This window comes from Delphinus delphis, chromosome 7 (assembly GCF_949987515.2).
Source record: "Delphinus delphis chromosome 7, mDelDel1.2, whole genome shotgun sequence".
Classification (NCBI taxonomy): domain Eukaryota; kingdom Metazoa; phylum Chordata; class Mammalia; order Artiodactyla; family Delphinidae; genus Delphinus; species Delphinus delphis.
Window position 1 is genome coordinate 58363549 of NC_082689.1, and position 19218 is coordinate 58382766.

General features: G+C 37.0%; 2 protein-coding genes across 2 annotated transcripts in view; one reads left to right on the forward strand and one right to left on the reverse strand.

Annotated features, from left to right (window-relative positions):
• GPR155 (G protein-coupled receptor 155) overlaps nt 1–19218 on the forward strand; it is a 69477-nt gene that overhangs the window by 47474 nt on the left and 2785 nt on the right. The window lies entirely within an intron of this gene.
• SCRN3 (secernin 3) overlaps nt 5248–19218 on the reverse strand; it is a 36819-nt gene continuing 22848 nt past the window's right edge. Inside the window, exons 6-8 of the mRNA XM_060016567.1 lie at nt 12827–12989; nt 11157–11331; nt 5248–7776 (exon numbers count right to left, since the gene is read on the reverse strand). Of these exons, the coding sequence (XP_059872550.1) occupies nt 7606–7776; nt 11157–11331; nt 12827–12989 (509 nt within the window). The 3' untranslated portion in view covers nt 5248–7605. The remainder of the gene's footprint in view (nt 7777–11156; nt 11332–12826; nt 12990–19218) is intronic.

Here is a 19218-nt window from a genome sequence, read left to right on the forward strand (position 1 = left end):
AGTGTATTCTGTTGTTTTTGGATGGAATGTCCTGTAAATATGTTATGTCCATTTTGTTTAATGTATCATTTAAAGCTTCTGTTTCCTTATTTATTTTCATTTTGGATGATCTGTCCATTGGTGAAAGTGGGTTGTTAAAGTCCCCTACTATGATTGTGTTACTGTCAGTTTTCCCTTTTATGGCTGTTAGCATTTGCCTTAGGTACTGAGGTGCTCCTATGTTGGGTGCATAAATATTTACAATTGTTATATCTTCTTCTTGGATTCATCCTTTGATTATTATGTAGTGTCCTTCTTTGTCTCTTGTAATAGTCTTTATTTTAAAGTCTAATTTGTCTGATACGAGAATTGCTACTCCAGCTTTCTTTTGATTTCCATTTGCATGGAATATCTTTTTCCATCCCCTCACTTTCAGTCTGTATGTGTCCCTAAGTCTGAAGTGGGTCACTTGTAGACAGCATATATACACGTCTTGTTTTTGTATCCATTCAGCCAGTCTATGCTTTTGGTTGGAGCATTTAATCCATTTACATTTAAGGTAATTATTGACATATATGTTCCTATTACCATTTTCTTAATTGTTTTGGTTTTGTTATTGTAGGTCTTTTCCTTCTCTTGTGTTTCCTGCCTAAAGAAGTTCCTTTAGCATTTGTTGTAAAGCTGGTTGGTGGTGCTGAATTCCCTTAGCTTTTGTTTGTCTGTAAAGGTTTTAATTTCTCCGTCAAATCTGAATGACATTCTTGCTAGGCAGAGTAATCTTGGTTGTAGGTTTTTCCCTTTCATCACTTTCAATATGTCCTGCCACTCTCTTCTGGCTTGCAGAGTTTCTGCTGAAAGATCAGCTGTTAACCTTATGGGGATTCCCTTGTATGTTATTTGTTGCTTTTCCCTTATTGCTTTTAATATTTTTTCTTGTATTTAATTTTTGATAGTTTAATATGTGTCTTGGTGTGTTTCTCCTTGGATTTATCCTATGTGGGACTCTGCACTTCCTGGAGTTGATTGACTATTTCCTTCCCTATATTAGGGAAGTTTTCAATTATAATCTCAAATATTTTCTCAGTCCCTTTCTTTTTCGCTTCTTCTTCTGGGACCCCTACAATTTGAATGTTGGTGCATTTAATGTTGTCCCAGAGGTCTCTGAGACTGTCCTCAATTCTTTTCATTCTTTTTTCTTTATTGTGCTCTGTGGGAGCTATTTCCACTATTTTATCTTCTAGGTCACTTATCCGTTATTCTGCCTCAGTGATTCTGCTACTGATTCCTTCTAGACAATTTTTTTTTTTTTTTTTTGCGGTACGCGGGCCTCTCACCGCTGTGGCCTTTCCCGTTGCAGAGCACAGGCTCTGGACACGCAGCCTCAGCGGCCACAGCTCACAGGCCCAGCTGCTCCACTGCACGCGGGATCCTCCCGGACCAGGGCACGAACCCGCGTCCCCTGCATCGGCAGGTGGACTGCCAACCACTGTGCCACCAGGGAAGCCCGTTCTAGAGAATTTTTAATTTCATTTATTGTGTTGTTCATTGTTTGTTTGCTCTTAATTCTTCTAGGTCCTTGTTAAACGTTTCTCATATTTTCTCCATTCTATTTCCAAGATTTTGGATCATCTTTACTGTCATTACTCTGAATTCTTTTTCAGGTAGACTGCCTATTTCCTCTTCATTTGTTTGGTCTGGTGGGTTTTTACCTTGCTCCTTCATCTGCTGTGTACTTCTGTCTTCTCATTTTGCTTAACTTACTGTGTTTGGGGTCTCCTTTTCGCAGGCTGCAGGTTCATAGTTCCCATTGTTTTTGGTGTCTGCCCCCAGTGGGTAAGGTTGGTTCAGTGGGTTGTGTAGGCTCTCTGGTGGAGGGGACTGGTGCCTGTGTTGTGGTGGATGAGGCTGGACTTGTCTTTCTCATGGGCAGGACCACATCCGGTGGTGTGTTTGGGGATATCTGTGACCTTATTATGGTTTTAGGCAGCCTCTCTGCTAATGAGTGGGGTTGTGTTCCTGTCTTGCTAGTTGTTTGGCTGGTCATTGAGTGGAGCTGGGTCTTAGTGTTGAGATGGAGATCTCTGGGAGAGCTTTCGCCGTTTGATATTACTTGGAGCCAGGAGGTCTCTCTCCCAACTCAGAGGCTCAGGCCTGACACCTGGCTGGAGCACCAAAACCCTGTCAGCCACACAGCTCAGAAGAAAAGGGAGAAAAAAGAAAGAGAGAGAGAGAGAGAGAAAGAAGGAAAAAAGTAAAATAAAAATCAAGTTATTAAAATAAAAAAGTATTAAAATTAAAAAGTAATAAAGAGAGCAAGCAAACCTAAAAACAAATCCACTAATGATAAAAAGTGCTAAAAACTATATCAAAAAAAAAAAGGACAGAACTCTAGCACAAATGGTAAAAGCAAAGGTATACAAACAAAATCACACAAAAAAGCATACACATACACACTCACAAAAAGAGAAAAAGGAAAAATATATTTTTTTTAAAAAAGGAAGAGAGTATCCAAATCAATAAATCTACCAATGATAATAAGGTAAATACTAAACTAAGATAAACATAAAACCAGAAATAAATTAGATGCAGAAACCAAACCTCAAGTCTTCAGTTGCTCCCAAAGTCCACCTCCTCAATTTTGGGATGATTCGTTGTCTATTCAGGTATTCCACAGATGCAGGGTACATCAAGTTGATTGGGGAGATTTAATCCACTGCTCCTGAGGCTGTGGGGAGAGATTTCCCTTTCTCTTCTTTGTTTGCACAGCTCCCGGGGTTCAGCTTTGGATTTGGCCCTGCCGCTGCATGTAGGTCGCCTGAGGGCATCTGTTCCCACTCAGACAGGACAGGGTTAAAGTAGCAGCTGATTAGGGGGCTCTGGCTCACTAAGGCCAGGGGGAGGGAGGGGTACGGAATGCGGGGCGAGCCTGCAGCGGCAGAGGCCGGCATGACGTTGCAACAGCCTGAGGCACACTGTTCTCCTGGGGAAGTTGTCCCTGGATCACGGGACCCTGGCAGTGGCGGGCTTCACAGGCTCCCGGGAGGGTAGGTGTGGATAGTGACCTGTGCTTGCACACAGGCTTCTTGGTAGCTGCAGCAGCAGCCTTAGCATTTCATGTCCGTCTCTGATGTCCACGCTGATAGCCGCAGCTCGCGCCAGTCTCTGGAGCTCGTTTAGGTGGTGCTCTGAATCCCCTTTCCTCGCGCACCACGAAACAATGGTCTCTTGCCTCTTAGGCAGTTGCAGACTTTTTCCCCGACTCCCTCCCAGCTAGCTGTGGCGCACTAGCCCTCTTAAGGCTGTGTTCACGCAGCCAACTCCAGTCCTCTCTCTGGGATCCGACCTCCGAAGCTGGAACATCAGCTCCCAGCCCCCACCCGCCCCGGCGGGTGAGCAGACAAGCCTCTCAGGCTCATGAGTGCTGGTCAGCACCGATCCTCTGTGCGGGAATCTCTCCGCTTTGCCCTCTGCACCCCTGTTGCTGCACTCTCCTCCATGGCTCCGAAGCTTCCACCCCCACCCCCACCCCCAGTCTCCACCAGTGAAGGGGCTTCCTAGTGTATGGAAACTTTTCCTCCTTCACAGCTCCCTCCCAGAGGTGCAGGTCCCGTCCCCATTCTTTTGTCTCTGTCTTTTCTTTTTTCTTTTGCCCTACCCAGGTACGTGGGTAGTTTCTTGCCTTTTGGGAAGTCTGAGGTCTTCTGCCAGCATTCAGTAGGTGTTCTGTAGCAGTTGTTCCACATGTAGATGTATTTCTGCTGTTATTTGTGGGGAGGAAGGTGATCTCCACATCTTACTCCTCCACCATCTTGAAGGTCCCCCCAGCTACTATGTTTTTTACTCTTAAGAAACACATGAAATTTAAGAAAACCTTAAATTTTCTAAAATATACCACAAGGTATTAATTACTCACTGAAGTACCAAAGCCCAATACCATATTGGATTTATAGAGTGAAAGTCTCCCAAAATGTTTTATAAATTAATTGGCTGTTTATAAATATAATAATCCTTATCTTTATCTGGGGAGTTATTATTCCTATTTTGAATATGGAAAAAGGGAATAGGTTGACCTCAGCCTTATAAAAGGCTATCAAGTTGTACGGATAGATTGTCTAGCTAATTTTCTCAACTTTACAAGCCGAGAAGAGGACTGTGTAAATTCTCTCCATCAGTCCTTGAATGTTAATTTAAATGTTTATTGAGCATCTAGCTTGTGCCAGACATAATGTTGAACATTAAGCACACAACAGTGGGAAAAAATATGGTTCTTATCCTCATAAAGCTTCTTCTGCTGTGAGAGACAGATGTTAAACATTTAATTACACTTGTGATCAGGATCACATGTGGCTCTCAGAGTATGTATCAAGAGGCTTGATCTTGAGTGGGGAAAATTTCCCTGAGGAAGTCATGTTTCAGCAAAACTCTAAAGGATGGAAAGAACTACTTATATTAAAAGCACATGAAATGAATGGTGCAAGCAGAGGGTACAGTCATGATGAAGGAACTGGGCACATTCAAGGAACTGAAAGAGCAGAATAGAAACTTTAAAAAAACAAAGTATAGGGCTCCCCTGGTGGAGCAGTGGTTGAGAGTCCGCCTGCCGATGCAGGAAACGCGGGTTCGTGCCCGGTCCAGGAAGATCCCACATGCTGTGGAGTGGCTGGGTCCGTGAGCCATGGCCGCTGAGCCTGCGCATCCGGAGCCTGTGCTCCGCAACGGGAGAGGCCACAACAGTGAGAGGCCCGCATACCGCAAAAAAAAAAAAAAAAAGCATAATAAGATATAGATGGGGGAGATTGGCAGGATCTTGTTGATAGTTGTTAAGGATTGGGACTTATCTCATTGACTCTTTACAGTTTTAGACACAATAGGAAAATTAACAACTTGATTTTTTAAAATGAGGAGAAGATCTGAACAGATTCCTCACCAAAGAAGATAATATAGATGGCAAATAAGCATATTAAGAGGTGCTTTGCATCATGTCATTAGGGAAATGCAAATTAAAACAATGAGATACTACTACATACCTATTAGAATGGCCCAAATCCAGAACACTGACAACAACAAATGTTGGCGAGGATGTGGAACAATAGGAACTCTCATTGACTGCTGGTAGGAAAGCAAAATGGTATGGTAGTCACTTTAGAAGACAGTTTGGCAGTTTCTTATAAAACTAAACATACTCTTCCCACACCATCCAACACTCATGTTCCTGGGTATTTACCCAAATGAGTTCAAACCATGTCTACACAAAAACCTGCACATGGATATTTATAGCAGCTTTATTCATAATTGCCAAAACACAGAAGCAACCAGATGTCCTTCAGTAGTGGATATCAGAAGCCAGGGTATCCAGACAGTGGAATATTATTCATCACTAAAAAGAAATGAGTTATCAAGCCATGAAAAGACATAGAGGAAACTTAAATGCATATTACTAAGTTAAGGAGCCAATCTGAAAAGGAGGCTACATACTGTATGATTCCACCTATACAATATTCTGGAAAAGCCAAAACTGTGGAGACAGTAAAAAGATGATTGCCAGGGGTTAGGGGAAGGGAGAGATGAATAGGTGGAGCACAAAGGATATTCAGAGCAGTAAAACTGTTCTGTATGATACTATAATTGTAGATACACGTCATTATACATTTATCCAAACCCATAGAATGTACAATGAGTGAAACCTAATGTAGACTCTGGATTTTGGGTGATAATGATGTGTCAGTGTAGGTTCATCAGTTATAACAAATGTACCACTCTGGTGGGGGATGTTGATGGTGGAGGGGAGGATAGAGGAACAGGGGTACGTGGGAACTCTGTACTTTCTTCTCAATTTTGCTTTAAGCATAAAACTGCTCTAAAAATAAAGTCTATTTTTTTAAAAAAGTTTTAGGAGGGAAATTCATGAACATATTTAAAATTTTAATAGATCACTCTAGCTGCAGTGACCCATGTGGATGAAGATAAAGAGCAAAAATCAGTGCAGAAGAACTTAACTGCAGTGGTCCAGGTGAGAGCCTGGTACTAGTTTGGTCTAGCATGGTGTCAAAGGAGAAAGTGAAAACATGCGGGCCCTAGAGAGAGGCACGTTTCTGTGCCTGAATAAATCAATGAACTGCTTACCCTTAGTTTCCTCACATATTAAAAAAGAGGGGGGGCATTTGGGGGTTGCCCAAGGGGCTTCATGATTTAGGAAGAAGCTATGACTGAATTATATGTAAGGCAAACCAGAATTAACTGAGCATTTGATACAGTTTTCTTTTGTAATGGCAGCCCTGCATTAGACAAGAGCCATCAGGCAGATTATGATTTTTATGAGAGAATTTAAAAAATAATTTCTGAGTACTCTTTAAATATAATGATCCATTATTTTAGTAATAATCCTAATTGCAGTGATAGTGACCAATAAATATCATAATGCAATCAAACACCTAAAATGGAAATTTCTAGAAACCAATAAAAACATAGTGTTATTTTGAGTTGGATTTTTCTTTTGTTTATATTTCCAACTTTGAGTCTTACTTGGTAATCCCTGTGTAACTTTAACAGAGTTTTTCTTGTTTGTTTTTTGCGGTACGGAGGCCCCTCACTGCTGTGGCCTCTGCCGTTGCGGAGCCCAGGCTCCGGACGCGCAGGCTCAGGGACCATGACTCACGGGCCTAGCCGCTCCGCAGCATGTGGGATCTTCCCGGACCGGGGCATGAACCCGTGTCCCTTGCATCGGCAGGCGGACTCTCAACTACTGCGCCACCAGGGAAGCCCTTTAACAGAGTTTTATAATCTTTGGACAGGTATTATTATTCATATATAATGTTCATAATATATATTATAACGTTCTTAATGTTCATAATATGCTAATATTTCTATTTCATCACCACTGTCTCATTCCTGTTCCTGTTTTCACTGAATGAACAGAAGTAAAAGATGAGAGAGATTTGAGACACCAAAATAATATCTCCTAAGGTCTTGGCTTATTCCATTTCCTAATCTCCCAGGAAAGCTCTTCTAAAAATATTAACATAAAAGTCTGTTAAGGGGTATGGGCGACAAAATGCTAGACAATTAGAGCTAAAAGCTCACTGGTCATCTAAGTCTTGACAAAGAGCAAGTCTGAGTTTAATAAAACATTTGCATAATTAAAAGACTGGAATAAGACAATGTGTAAATCTAGAAAATTTTGCTAGAGCTGGCTAATACTTGCCTAAAGCACAAAAAACTTATTAGTTGAGACAATATTTTCCATTACTAAAGAAAAATCTGCTTTCTGTTGTAACAGAAAATTGAGGACAATATATAATTATAATAAATGTATACATTATTTTAATGTTTCATGCTTTATGCAGAATTGGATATTTAGTTACTGTGATTTTTAAAAAGGTATTGTGGCTAGAAAAAAAAATACAAGTCGGTACCTAAAGTGATACCTGGCTATCCATGATATATGTGTCCAATTCCAATGTTATTTTCTTTCTCAATATTTCATCAAGGCTACATGTAGTTTTAATAGCCAAGCTATCACCTGAATGCTATTAAAGAATAATCATATCTGCTCAAACTTAATTTATATTATTTACCAAGGTAACAGATTCTAATTTTGAGGAAGATTGCTGACCATTTATGCGATCACTAAGAACTAATATTTGGCTTATAAATTCTAATTTCATCTTTTGTACACTGAGGAAAAAGATTAACAATTTTATCCACATCAAGATGCTTGTTTTGAAGGATTGATTCCATCTCTTTGAATAGTTCCTTCTCCAGTTTGCTCATGTTGTCCAACATTGTTTTGGCTTTTTCCTGAACAATTAAAAAATAAAAATAAATAAATACACAGATACACATGTGTGCATGAGCACACATGCACACACACGAGTCTAACAAAATTCCAAACCACCTCTACAGACAAGGTTTGTTCATTCTGGTTTCAACTTCTGGTTCGGTTCCCCTTCTCCTATTCTTTAGATAAAGAAAGAATGAAATTCTTTGGGAAAAATCATTGTTCTAGATTCAGTTAATCTATTAACCACAAACTATAGTTATTTTTAGTAGAAAATACAATAACAATTATGTAGTATTAGTCTATAAGCAAGAAACTTAAAAGACAAATAACAGGTCAGTTGAAAATTTGATATTAATTGTGGATGGGGAAGGTTGCTGAAAACTGAAGCTGAAATATTTTCATGAATTTGGATCTTCTACATTTAAAACCAGCATTATCAGATTAAACAAAGGAAATAGAACAGTGACGTTCAAGGGAAAGAGCAACTAAAAGAAAAGTCATTTTCTCTATGATTCCTCCTTGTATCAACAAGGGGGGGAAAGGTCATGATTCTTATAGAAAGGAGCAATTTTTAAGTTATTAATGAATTACCATCACCAGTTAGAGGGTAGGTACTGACAGAAAAAGTGTATAAGAAGAGAGTTACTAGAAAGTGAGCATAATTTTTAAAATTTGAACCATAATGGGGCAGAACTCCACAAAACAAGGATTCTTAACTTTGACCTATACTTCAGTATGAAATTGTATGCAATTTTTTCTGAAGAAACACTGCACTTCGTATCAGTGCAAAAAATGTATTTTATCAATAAATGGTATTAGAATAATTGGTCATCTCTTTGGAAAACGAAGTTAGAACCCTACTTCATAACACCCATAAAAATAAATTCCAGATAAAGAACTAATTTTTTTTCAAATATGCATATATGTATTTGAAAGAAAATACAGAAGTTATATTTATTTTGAGGTGAGGCAGCCCTTTTGAAGCATGAAATCAAGATGCCTTAAAGGAAAAGACTAACAAATGCAACTGATTAAATTTTAAACTTGTCTGACAAAAGAAGTTAAATAAACAAACTGAGATTAAAAATTTGCTACACAACAAAGTTATTCACATATTTTTGCCTCTTTAAGTCAAAAGACAAAAACAACCAAGAATCAATTGAAAAACAGACTAAGGAAAATAATAGGCAAGTCATTTAAGAGGAAACACAAAGGCCAATAAACATATGAAATTTTCAACCTCATTAGTAATCAAGAAATGTTAACTAAACTACCAGTAGGACTGACTCTCCCTAAAACATAAAAGTAGTTATTTACAGAGCCAGGACTAGAACCCAGGTCTTTGACACTTCTTCCCTCAAATCCCATTGTCTTTCCACTACTTCATGTTGTCAATCAACATTTAATACCTATTAAATACAGCCTAAAATAGTAACTGCTTTTAAATTTTATTTCATTATTACTTAGAAAAATGTCAATCAGCAATTTAATTTAGTTTAACGGGCATTTAGTAATAAGTCTACAAAACCCACCTCCCAGAAGCAGTATTTAAGGGGAAAAGGGAGCTAACAACTCTTGAGAACTATCATGAGCAATGAGAGCAGTGCAGAGGCTGCTCGGAAAGGAGGGGAAGTCCCTCCAGAGCAGACATTCATGAAACATATCACTGAAGAACTTGAGCAAAGGCAAGAAGAACCAGGGGCTCATCATTTTTCACAGCACTGTGCTGAGTCTGGAGGATGGGCCAAGCCCATGGAGGGAATGACACTTCTGGCCCGGTGCACTTAATAGGCTCCTAGAACAAAACACTTGCCTCTCACTCCATGCCACTAGGCTACAAAAAGGTGTTTACACTGTAGGTCAGAAGTAAAACAAACTGGTCTCAGAAAAAAGCAGTAGTGTCAAGAATCTATAGCAAATAGAGGATCTGTACAGAGCTCTCTGCTTTAAGCATAAGTACAGGGGTGGGCCGGGGGGGTGGGAGAGAGAAAAGCATGGCAACTATGTAAACATACTACAGAAAAAGGAAATAAGTAAATAATTGCCGGGGAGGAAAATTCATCTAATTCATTTAATGTAGAAAGAATGTAAGTGTATATACCTTCACAAAGTAAAAGTTATTATAGGCAATAAAAATCAGAAGCGAAGCTGGTAGAAGCAGGTGAGAAAAGGTATAAGATGACCAATCTTTTCCTTCATTGCAAGGAATAAGTTGAGAGTTCTGAGAAAGGCCTTTAGGTAGCCCTTCCATTTCCTTCTAATCTATTTTTTTAATCTCTGGGGCAGAGACAGAAGAGGGCAGGAAGGCTGAAGAGGTATGAACATTATAAAATTATTTGTCTACCCATCAATCTATCTGTCCCCCCAAATTATATATCTACTTGTTTCTGGAGATGAGATTGTGGGTGATGTGTTTAATCTTTTATTATGCTTACATTTAAAAATAATAAGCATTTATCTTTTATTAAAACTTCAACTCATTATAATAATTATTATTTTAAGTCTATGGGGTGTCACGTCACTTTCAATTAAAATTAATCTGAGGGTATATGATTAAGAACGTTATTTTAGAGACCAGGTTAACTCCCCTCTAGAAGTTTTGTAATTTTTGGTGTGAGATACACTAAAAAAGCTACTTAAACTCTCCAAGTCTCAGATTTCTTATAAGTAAAATGGAAACGATAATAGTACCAACCTGGGACTTCCCTGGTGGCACAGTGTTTAAGAATCTGCCTGCCAATGCAGGGGACACGAGTTCGAGCCCTGGTCCAGAAAGATCCCACATGCCACGGAGCAACTAAGCCCGTGCACCACAACTACTGAGCCTGCCCTCTAGAGCCCGGGAGCTGCAACTACTGAGCCCACGTGCCACGACTACTGAAGCCCACATGCCTAGAGCCCGTGCTCCACAACAAGAGAAGCCACTGAAATGAGAAGCCCACGCACTGCAACGAAGAGTAGCCCCCGCTCACCACAACTAGAGAAAGCCCGCACGCAGCAATGAACAACCAGCGCAGCCAAAAATAAATAAATAAAATAAATAAATTTATTAAAAAAAAAATAGTACCTACCTGATAAAGTGGTTGTGAAGATTAAATGAAATATCCCATGTAATAGTACCATGGTGCTTGGTGTATTATAAGTGTTCAATAAATGTTAGCTATTGTTATTATGTTTAATATACTAAATTTCTCTAAATTCGCAATATATTCTTAACCATTTTTTTAACCAAAGTTCAAAAATAATATAGCTCTATTATAGTCTAAGCATCTAAACTATTTTTAAACCTATTTTTATATAAAGGAAAGAAAGCTGAAATTTCAAAGTTCAAAATATGGATTGAATCATATTTTAAGTTATTCTTAATGATAAAACAGAGAATATAATCTAATCATACCTCCTTATTATCTAGTATTTCCAAGGCCTGTTGATGTTTTTGGTAGAGTAGGTGTCTTCTGTCAGGCTTAATGTTAAACTGTGGCTTCTTTTTAACTGAATCTTCAAATGTGGGTGAACTGGTGTCCAATAGTTGTGAAATATTTGGTATAAATATGAAAGGCTTAAAAACAGATCTAGAAGAAAAAGTATTAAGTTTGGTATCTGGGGATATAAAAATATTCAGCTGAAAAAAAAATATTCAGCATTATTCTAAATCTTCTAAGATTCCCTTTAATTTCTACTAATTTATAACATACTAATTGTTCCTGTCATACTACTTATACCCATGCCTGTCTTCCCTGGTACACTGGGATCTCCTTTTGGGGCAAGGGATCATCCTTTATTTAGCCTTATATTCCCACGAACCTAACAAAGGGCCTGGCATATAAACAGTGTCAAGTAAAATTATAGTTCATCATTTTCTACTGCAAATTCCACAGTTGGAGGGTAAGAACAATCCTCAATGTAACAGATTGAGCATTAGGATTTGGGATGAAAATAAGCAGCAGTGTTAATAAGGGATTCACAAGTTTTATTCCTTTTTCTGGAAGATATCTTTAATAATATGAAAGATTATAATACTAAGAGGTAGTGAATATAAGATCACTTCTAAATGTAATGTGCATTAAGTTTTATGAGACACCAATGATTTAAATCAAGGTAGTCTGTATATATCCTACTTAAGATATAACTTTAACTATTGATATTTTGTTTTACATGTATGTATTTTCTAGATCATTTAACCTTTTAACTCTTACTCATCATCTAATATTTAATACTGAAATCTGCATTAGAAAACCAATCTACTTTTTTTTTTTTTTTTCTTTTTGGTACGCGGGACTCTCACTGTTGTGGCCTCTCCCCGTTGCGGAGCACAGGCTCCGGACGCGCAGGCTCAGCAGCCGTGGCTCACGGGCCCAGCCGCTCCGCGGCATGTGGGATCTTCCCAGACTGGGGCACGAACCCCCGTCCCCTGCATCGGCAGGTGGACTCTCAACCACTGCGCCATCAGGGAAGCCCCAATCTACTTGTTTTTCTTGACAATTTTAAATATAGTTAGGGAAAGAGGGAGTAGGGATAACTGCGTACCAGAAACTATAAACATTTTCGTCCCATATGAATGAGAATAGTTATGACAATGATACACATAGGAAAATGGCAGACTAAAACCTGAATAGAAAATGCATTTAAAAGACTTCTCTGGTGGCGCAGTGGTTAAGAATCCGCCTGCCAATGCAGGATACAGGGGTTCGAGCCCTCGTCTGGAAAGATCTCACATGCCACGGAGCAACTAATCCCGCGTTCTAGAGCCAGCACTACTGAGCCCATGTGCTGCAACTACTGAAACCTAGAGCCCAAGCTCCGCAACAAGAGAAGCCACCGCAACGAGAAGCCCGTGCACCGCAATGAAGAGTAACCCCCGCTCACTGCAACCAGAGAAAGCCTACGTGCAGCAATGAAGACCCAACGCAGCCAATAATTAATTAATTTAAAAAAAAAAGAAAATGCATTAAAAAATTATTGTGGTATTTGTGCAATAAAAATTTAGCCTGACAAAATCATCACCAAACTAATGACTCTACCCTACCCCTGACCCCCTGCCTGGTTTATAGTATTTTGTGACTTTACCTCTCAGGATCAGGAGTCCCTGTAAGGAAGTGGATGCAAGGAACGTTGGAGTCTTGAGGTAAAATAGAAACCATGCTTGCAGTGGTCAGGAATTCTCCCTCCATATTAATGCCACTTGGTTTATCTCGGAGAATTTCCATCATTGTTTCAAAGGTTATGTTTCCTAGGGAAATGAATTTTAAGACGATCAAATACATATGCATTTGCAGGTTGGCATCCTGCAATTATGAACTGCTTTCTCTATTGATAATACATAATATGAGACACTGGTCTAGGTATAAATTAAGTAAGACTGACTATAAGCAAATCTTGTACCATAACTGTTAGACTCACTGCACTGTCCCAAGGAAGATTTTTTTCTAATATAAAATATACAAAATCTCAAAACATTATAACAGGTTAAATCTGTTATTTCCTAAGAAGATGAAATCAATAATGCAAAATACACTCAATCTCACTACCCTTCCAAAAATTTTTAAGAGGTATGTAGTTAACAATTAACTAATGACAATAATAACTATTATCTGAGTCTATCCATTCTGGGAACCAAATATTAAGAGAATATTGTGCTTAGTTTCCAATATTATACCAGATGTTCTTTACAAAATAACAAATTATTTTTCCTGTAATATAATTGCTATGCCTGACATTAATACTCTTGTATGAAAGTGTGAACTGTAACCTGAGTGGGAATGAAGGAGGCAAAAGACATTATTGGCTAATGGAATTTGTATGTACATAGTTCCACTGGACTACTTTAAAAATTTAAATGTCCATCATGTGTAATGAAAATAAATGGCATTATATTCTGTTTTCTGCTTTCATAGGTAAAGTTTGATATTTTAAGGAGATTTTTTTGAGAAAAATAGAAGAAAATCTATCTCTTTAGCAAACACAACATGTCCATGGTTACAGAGAACCTCAGAATCCCATATTTGGAAGGCATTTCCACCAAAAAATTTTAAAAGCCAATCATGCCCTCAGACAGCTCTGTTTCTTTCTATATATATCCATAGTCAAAGATGTGATTTAGGATCTATCTTATGACAAGATGAATAATCTTACCCTTCCACAATGCAGTCCTCCAAAAGTAGCCAAAATATCTTCTTCTCACATGATAATAATTCTCTTCTCCAAAATTTATGACTCAATTCTCCCTGAATCACATTAGGACTCCTTCAAATTAAAACTTACTACTAAGCTTAACTTAAATAAACTTTTTCTCTCCATCTGTCTTTTGTCTGTTATTGGTCCTATCTTTTTTTATCTTGATCCTATCTCTGCCATCAGATTATAAATTCCTGATCTTTTGTCTGTATTGGTCATATCTCTGCCATTAGATTACAAATTCTCTCAAAACAAGAATGGGATTTTCTCTGTTTAGTTCTCATTCACTCAACAAATATTTATTGAACACCTATTAAATGCCAGGCACTGTCCTAGGCAATGGATAGATAGACACAGACAGACAGAAAGACAGATATTGATAGATTTAGACATGGATATACAGCTCTGTGAATATAAAGAAATGAAAGTCCCCTGATCCAATTTCAATTAAGGTAACCACAGTTAACAATTCAAAAAGGATTTCTCCTGGGACTTCCCTGCTAAGACTCCACGCTCCCAATGCAGGGGGCCCAGGTTCGATCCCTGGTCGGGCAACTAGATCCCACATGCATGCCACAACTAAGAGTCCACATGCTGCAACTAAAAACAAAAGATCCCACATGCCACAACTAGGACCCGCTGCAGCCTAAATAAATAAATAAATAATAAATAAATAATTTTTTTTAAAAAAAAGATTTCTCCTGAAGAGTTTCAGAACAGGTCTGAAAATTTTTCTTTGAATAAATGCAAGAAATTCTCATTATCAGAAGAAAATTGGTACCAGAAAATAGCCACTTAAAGCAACATATTTAAAATAAGAATCAAAACTTCATGCTATGTAGTGGAGGAAAAGGACTGATTGGATCTTTAAAATGAAATTAAAATACAAAAATAAGTTTACATAAGCTTATAGTTAACAAAATTTAGGTTAAAATTTTAATATGCTAATTCTTAGAACAAAGAATGAAACAAGTGTAATTTTTACAACAAAATGGTAAGAGAATTCGACTTTGACTATTGCAGAATGATCATACAGATAATGATTGCAAAAATATATGAGGACTTCATCAAGTTTCTCAAGTCCCTCTCTTAATTCTTTTTTTTATTGTATAATAATTTTATTTTTTTCCTTTTTAAAAATTTTTTTGGAGTATAGTTGATTTACAATGTTGTGTTAGTTTCAGGTGTACAGCAAAGTGAATCAGTTATACATATACCTACTTTTTTTTTTTTTTTAGATTCTTTTCCCATGTAAGCCATTACAGAGTATTGAGTCGAGATCCCTGTGTATACAGCAGGTTGTTATTAGTTATCTATTCTTAATTATTTAACATTCAAATCATTTTCTTTTGAAGCACTTTGTTGTGTTACTGCTCTCAGTTTTTCTTCAGTTGTCAATAGGTCTAACTCTCTGTTCATTTTTTATTTGCCAATGGCTTTGTATGTGACCTAATCAGTATCTAATGTTAATTTCATGGGCTTCTGGAAATCTTGCATCTTTTGTAAGACTTTCAGTTTGTATTTTATTTGTATTGTGTTAATAATCATTAAGAGACATTAACAAAAATATTGATGCAAAGAAGAGGAAGGATAGTGTTAAATTGGGAAAGATATTTGAATGAGGACTAATTTTATAAATAGATGGTTCATCAGTGATAATCTTTATGTTTAAGACTACCTTTGCTTCCTTATGCAACCCCTGTAACTTTGGGGCATCAGACTGAAAATTCAGATAAAATGGACATCCCTCCTACCATCCATCACAACTTGCTGCAATCTTTGCTTCATTAGCCAGCTGCTATATGACTAAAATGAGGTCATTTTTTTAAAGTATCTACATCTCCCCAATTTTCTTATACAACCTCCTAATTTTTCATGCTTGTACAAAGTTTATATTCCCCAAAGTATAATTCGACAAGAAAATTAAAATAGGATCACTAACATATAATTACTTACCTGAAAAACCAAAGAGAATAGATTTTAAAACTATGAAAAAAATAGACTATCAATGAGGTGTCCCATTAAATAAGTAAAAACACTCAACAGCTTTCTTATAGATCAAAACCAACCAATTGGGATAGGGAGGGTGGGAGGGAGGGAGATGCAAGTGGGAAGGGATATGGGAACATATGTATATAAATAACTGATTCATTTTGTTGTGAAGCTGAAACTAACATACCATTGTAAAGCAATTATACTCCAATAAAGATGTTAAAAAAAAAACCAACCAATTAACAAACATAATAGAAAAATATTCCATTCATATTACCAGTAAAAAAATATTAAATATCCAGAAAAAAACTTAAAAGTCAAGTGGAAATCAGTAATCTAAGCTACCACCTTAATAAACTAGAAAAAGAAGAGCAAAATAAGCTCAAGGCAAGCAGAAGGAAGAAATAATACAGATAAAAGCAGAAATCAATGAAATTGAAAGCAGAAAAGTCAATGAAACAAAAAGTGGTTCTCTGAAAAGATCAATAAAATTGACAAACCTCTAGCTAGACTGACAGAAAAAGAGAAAACACAAATTACAAAATTACCAATATCAGAAATGAAACAGGGGTATCATGACAGACCCTGCAGACATTAAAAGCATGATAAAGGAATACTATGAACAACTCTATACCCATAAATTAACAACTTAGAAGAAATGGACCGATTATTTGAAAAGCACATATTACTAAAACTCACTCAATATGAAATAATTTGACTAGCCCTATATCTCTTAAAGAAATTGACTTTAAAACTTCCAGAAATCTCCAGGCCCAGATGTTTCACTGGAGAATTCTACCAAACATTTGAGGAAGAATTAACTCCAAATCTACACAACCTCTTCCAGAAAATAAAAAAGGAGGGAACACGTCCTGACTCATTTAATGGGGCAAATATTACCCTTATACCAAAACCAAACAAAGACAGTACAAACAAACCAACACAGACCAATATCTCTCATGAATACAGATGCAAAAACCCTCAACAAAATATTAGCAAAGAGAACCCAACAATATATAAAAAGAATTATATACCATGACCAAGCTGGGTTTATTCCCAGGATACAAGGCTTGTTCAATATTAGAAAATCAATGTAATCTATCATATCAACAGGCTAAAGAAAAAAGAGAATCATATCAACTGACACAGAAAACGCATATGACAAACCTCAGTATCTATTCATGATAAAAACTCTCAGCAAACAAGGAATAGTGGAAAACTACCTTAACTTGATTAAGTTGACAAAGTACAGCTACAAAAAGCTACAGCTAATACTATACTTAATGGTAAATGACTAAATGCTTTCCCCCTAAGACTGGGAACAAGGCAAGGATGTCTGCGCTCACCATTCTTATTCAGTATAACACTTGAAGTCCTAGCCAGCACAATAAGGCAAGGAAAGGAAATAAAAAGCATACAGATTGGAAAGGAAGAACTAAACTGTCCCTATTTGCAGGTGGCATGATAGTCTATACATAAAAATCCCAAGGAGTCTAACCAAAAAAAAAACCCCAAAAAACAAACCTCCTAGAACCAGTAAATTCATTTAGCAAAGTCACAGAATACAAGATCAACATACAAAAAAGTAATTAAAACAATCTGAAATTTTGAAAAGAAGTTCTTATTAAGAAACAATTTGTTTAGGCTCTATAGAAGAGAACTAGAGACACTGTTTTCTCATTTAGGTTGAAACTGCAAATTTTGTAGGTCCAACTTCACTTATAGAATCTATTCTAAAGAAGTAATTTTGAAATGCAGACAAACTTAATAAATAAGATGTTCACATGATTTACAGTGGTAAAAGGGAAACAACCAAATAGTGAACAATACCATTTGTGTCCTCCCCTCCACCAGTTACTATGTTCCAGAAGGTCATAGACTGTATCATGTCTGCCACTATATGGCCCCATGCCTAGCACAGAGCAAGTGTTTATAAAAGATTTCTTTAACAACAACAAAAAATGTCAATATGGAAAACCTAGACAAATAAAATTACAAAAGTCTACTTAGAACAGAAAAGAAAAATTCAATAAATGGACAACTATATCTTGTTCTTGACTAGGAAGGCAATATTATTAGATGTGAATTCTCCCCTAAAATAATCTATAGTTTTAATTCAAATCCAATCAAACCTCAAAAAGATTCTTTGGGGAGAAGCTGGAAAAATGATTGTAAAATTAACCTTGAAAAATGAACAGTCAAGGATTGTCAGGAAAATTCTGAAAAAGCAGAATAATGAGGAAGTATTTGTCTTACCACATTAAAAAAAAAACCCTGTAAATTCATTCATATCGTCCTTTGGCTCATAAAGCAAGTATTGAGCACTTATTATGTATACTTACACGGTTCTAAATGAAACTGAACAAATACAGTAATCTAATTTACACTTGGGTTTACTTAGGAATTTAATATTTGATAAAGTTGGTTGGCATTTCAAATCAACAGAAAAGATAATTCATTTAAAATGTGGTGTTGAGATCACTGGGGGTAATCATTTGAGAAGTGAGGGAAAAAACAGTAATCCTAATTCATATTTTATTTTAGTATAATTTCAGAAGAATTATAAATTTTAAAAATAAAACTATAAATATAAGATGTAGATAACCATTTCTGGTACAGTGAAATGGCCATTCTAAAAGCATGACATCAATGCTAGAAACCATATAAGAGCAATTACACATGGGACAGAATCAACCATTTTATTATTACTTTTCTATTTATGCCAGCTATTGTTTTTCCCTTTTTATCCTTTCTTGCCCTCTTTTGAATTTAACAAGTATTTATTATTCTATTTCTCCCCGTTAGCTTATTACTTATATATTCTTTTATTATTTTATTAGTTTCTCTTGACTTATTACAGTCTGCCTTAAATTAGTTCTTCACCACTTAGTTAACACAAGGACCTTGTAACACTTTAACTCCAATTATTGCCTCCTGTTTTTAGTGCTATTCTCATACATTAATTCTGCTGTGTTCATCTGGGTCCTCTGAGAAGCAGATGCCACAACATGAGATTAAATGTACAAGGATTTTATGAGGGAAAATGCCTATGAGAGAAAATGGGGAGGAAGTTGGACTGCGACAGAAGTCCGAGCCTGGCTTTACTAGAGAGGGAAGAAAGATTGGGTGAAAGTGACCTAGACTGCAACGCCACCTAAGGAAAGCTTTGCAAGGCCCTTAGGGAGTCTTTGACCCAGAGTCGGCCATCAGAGGAGTCCAATGACCCCAGGAATGGGCCTACCTTAGTCTCCCTGCTGCTTTCAGTCATTGGCCAGGAGCAGCCTGTGGGAAGG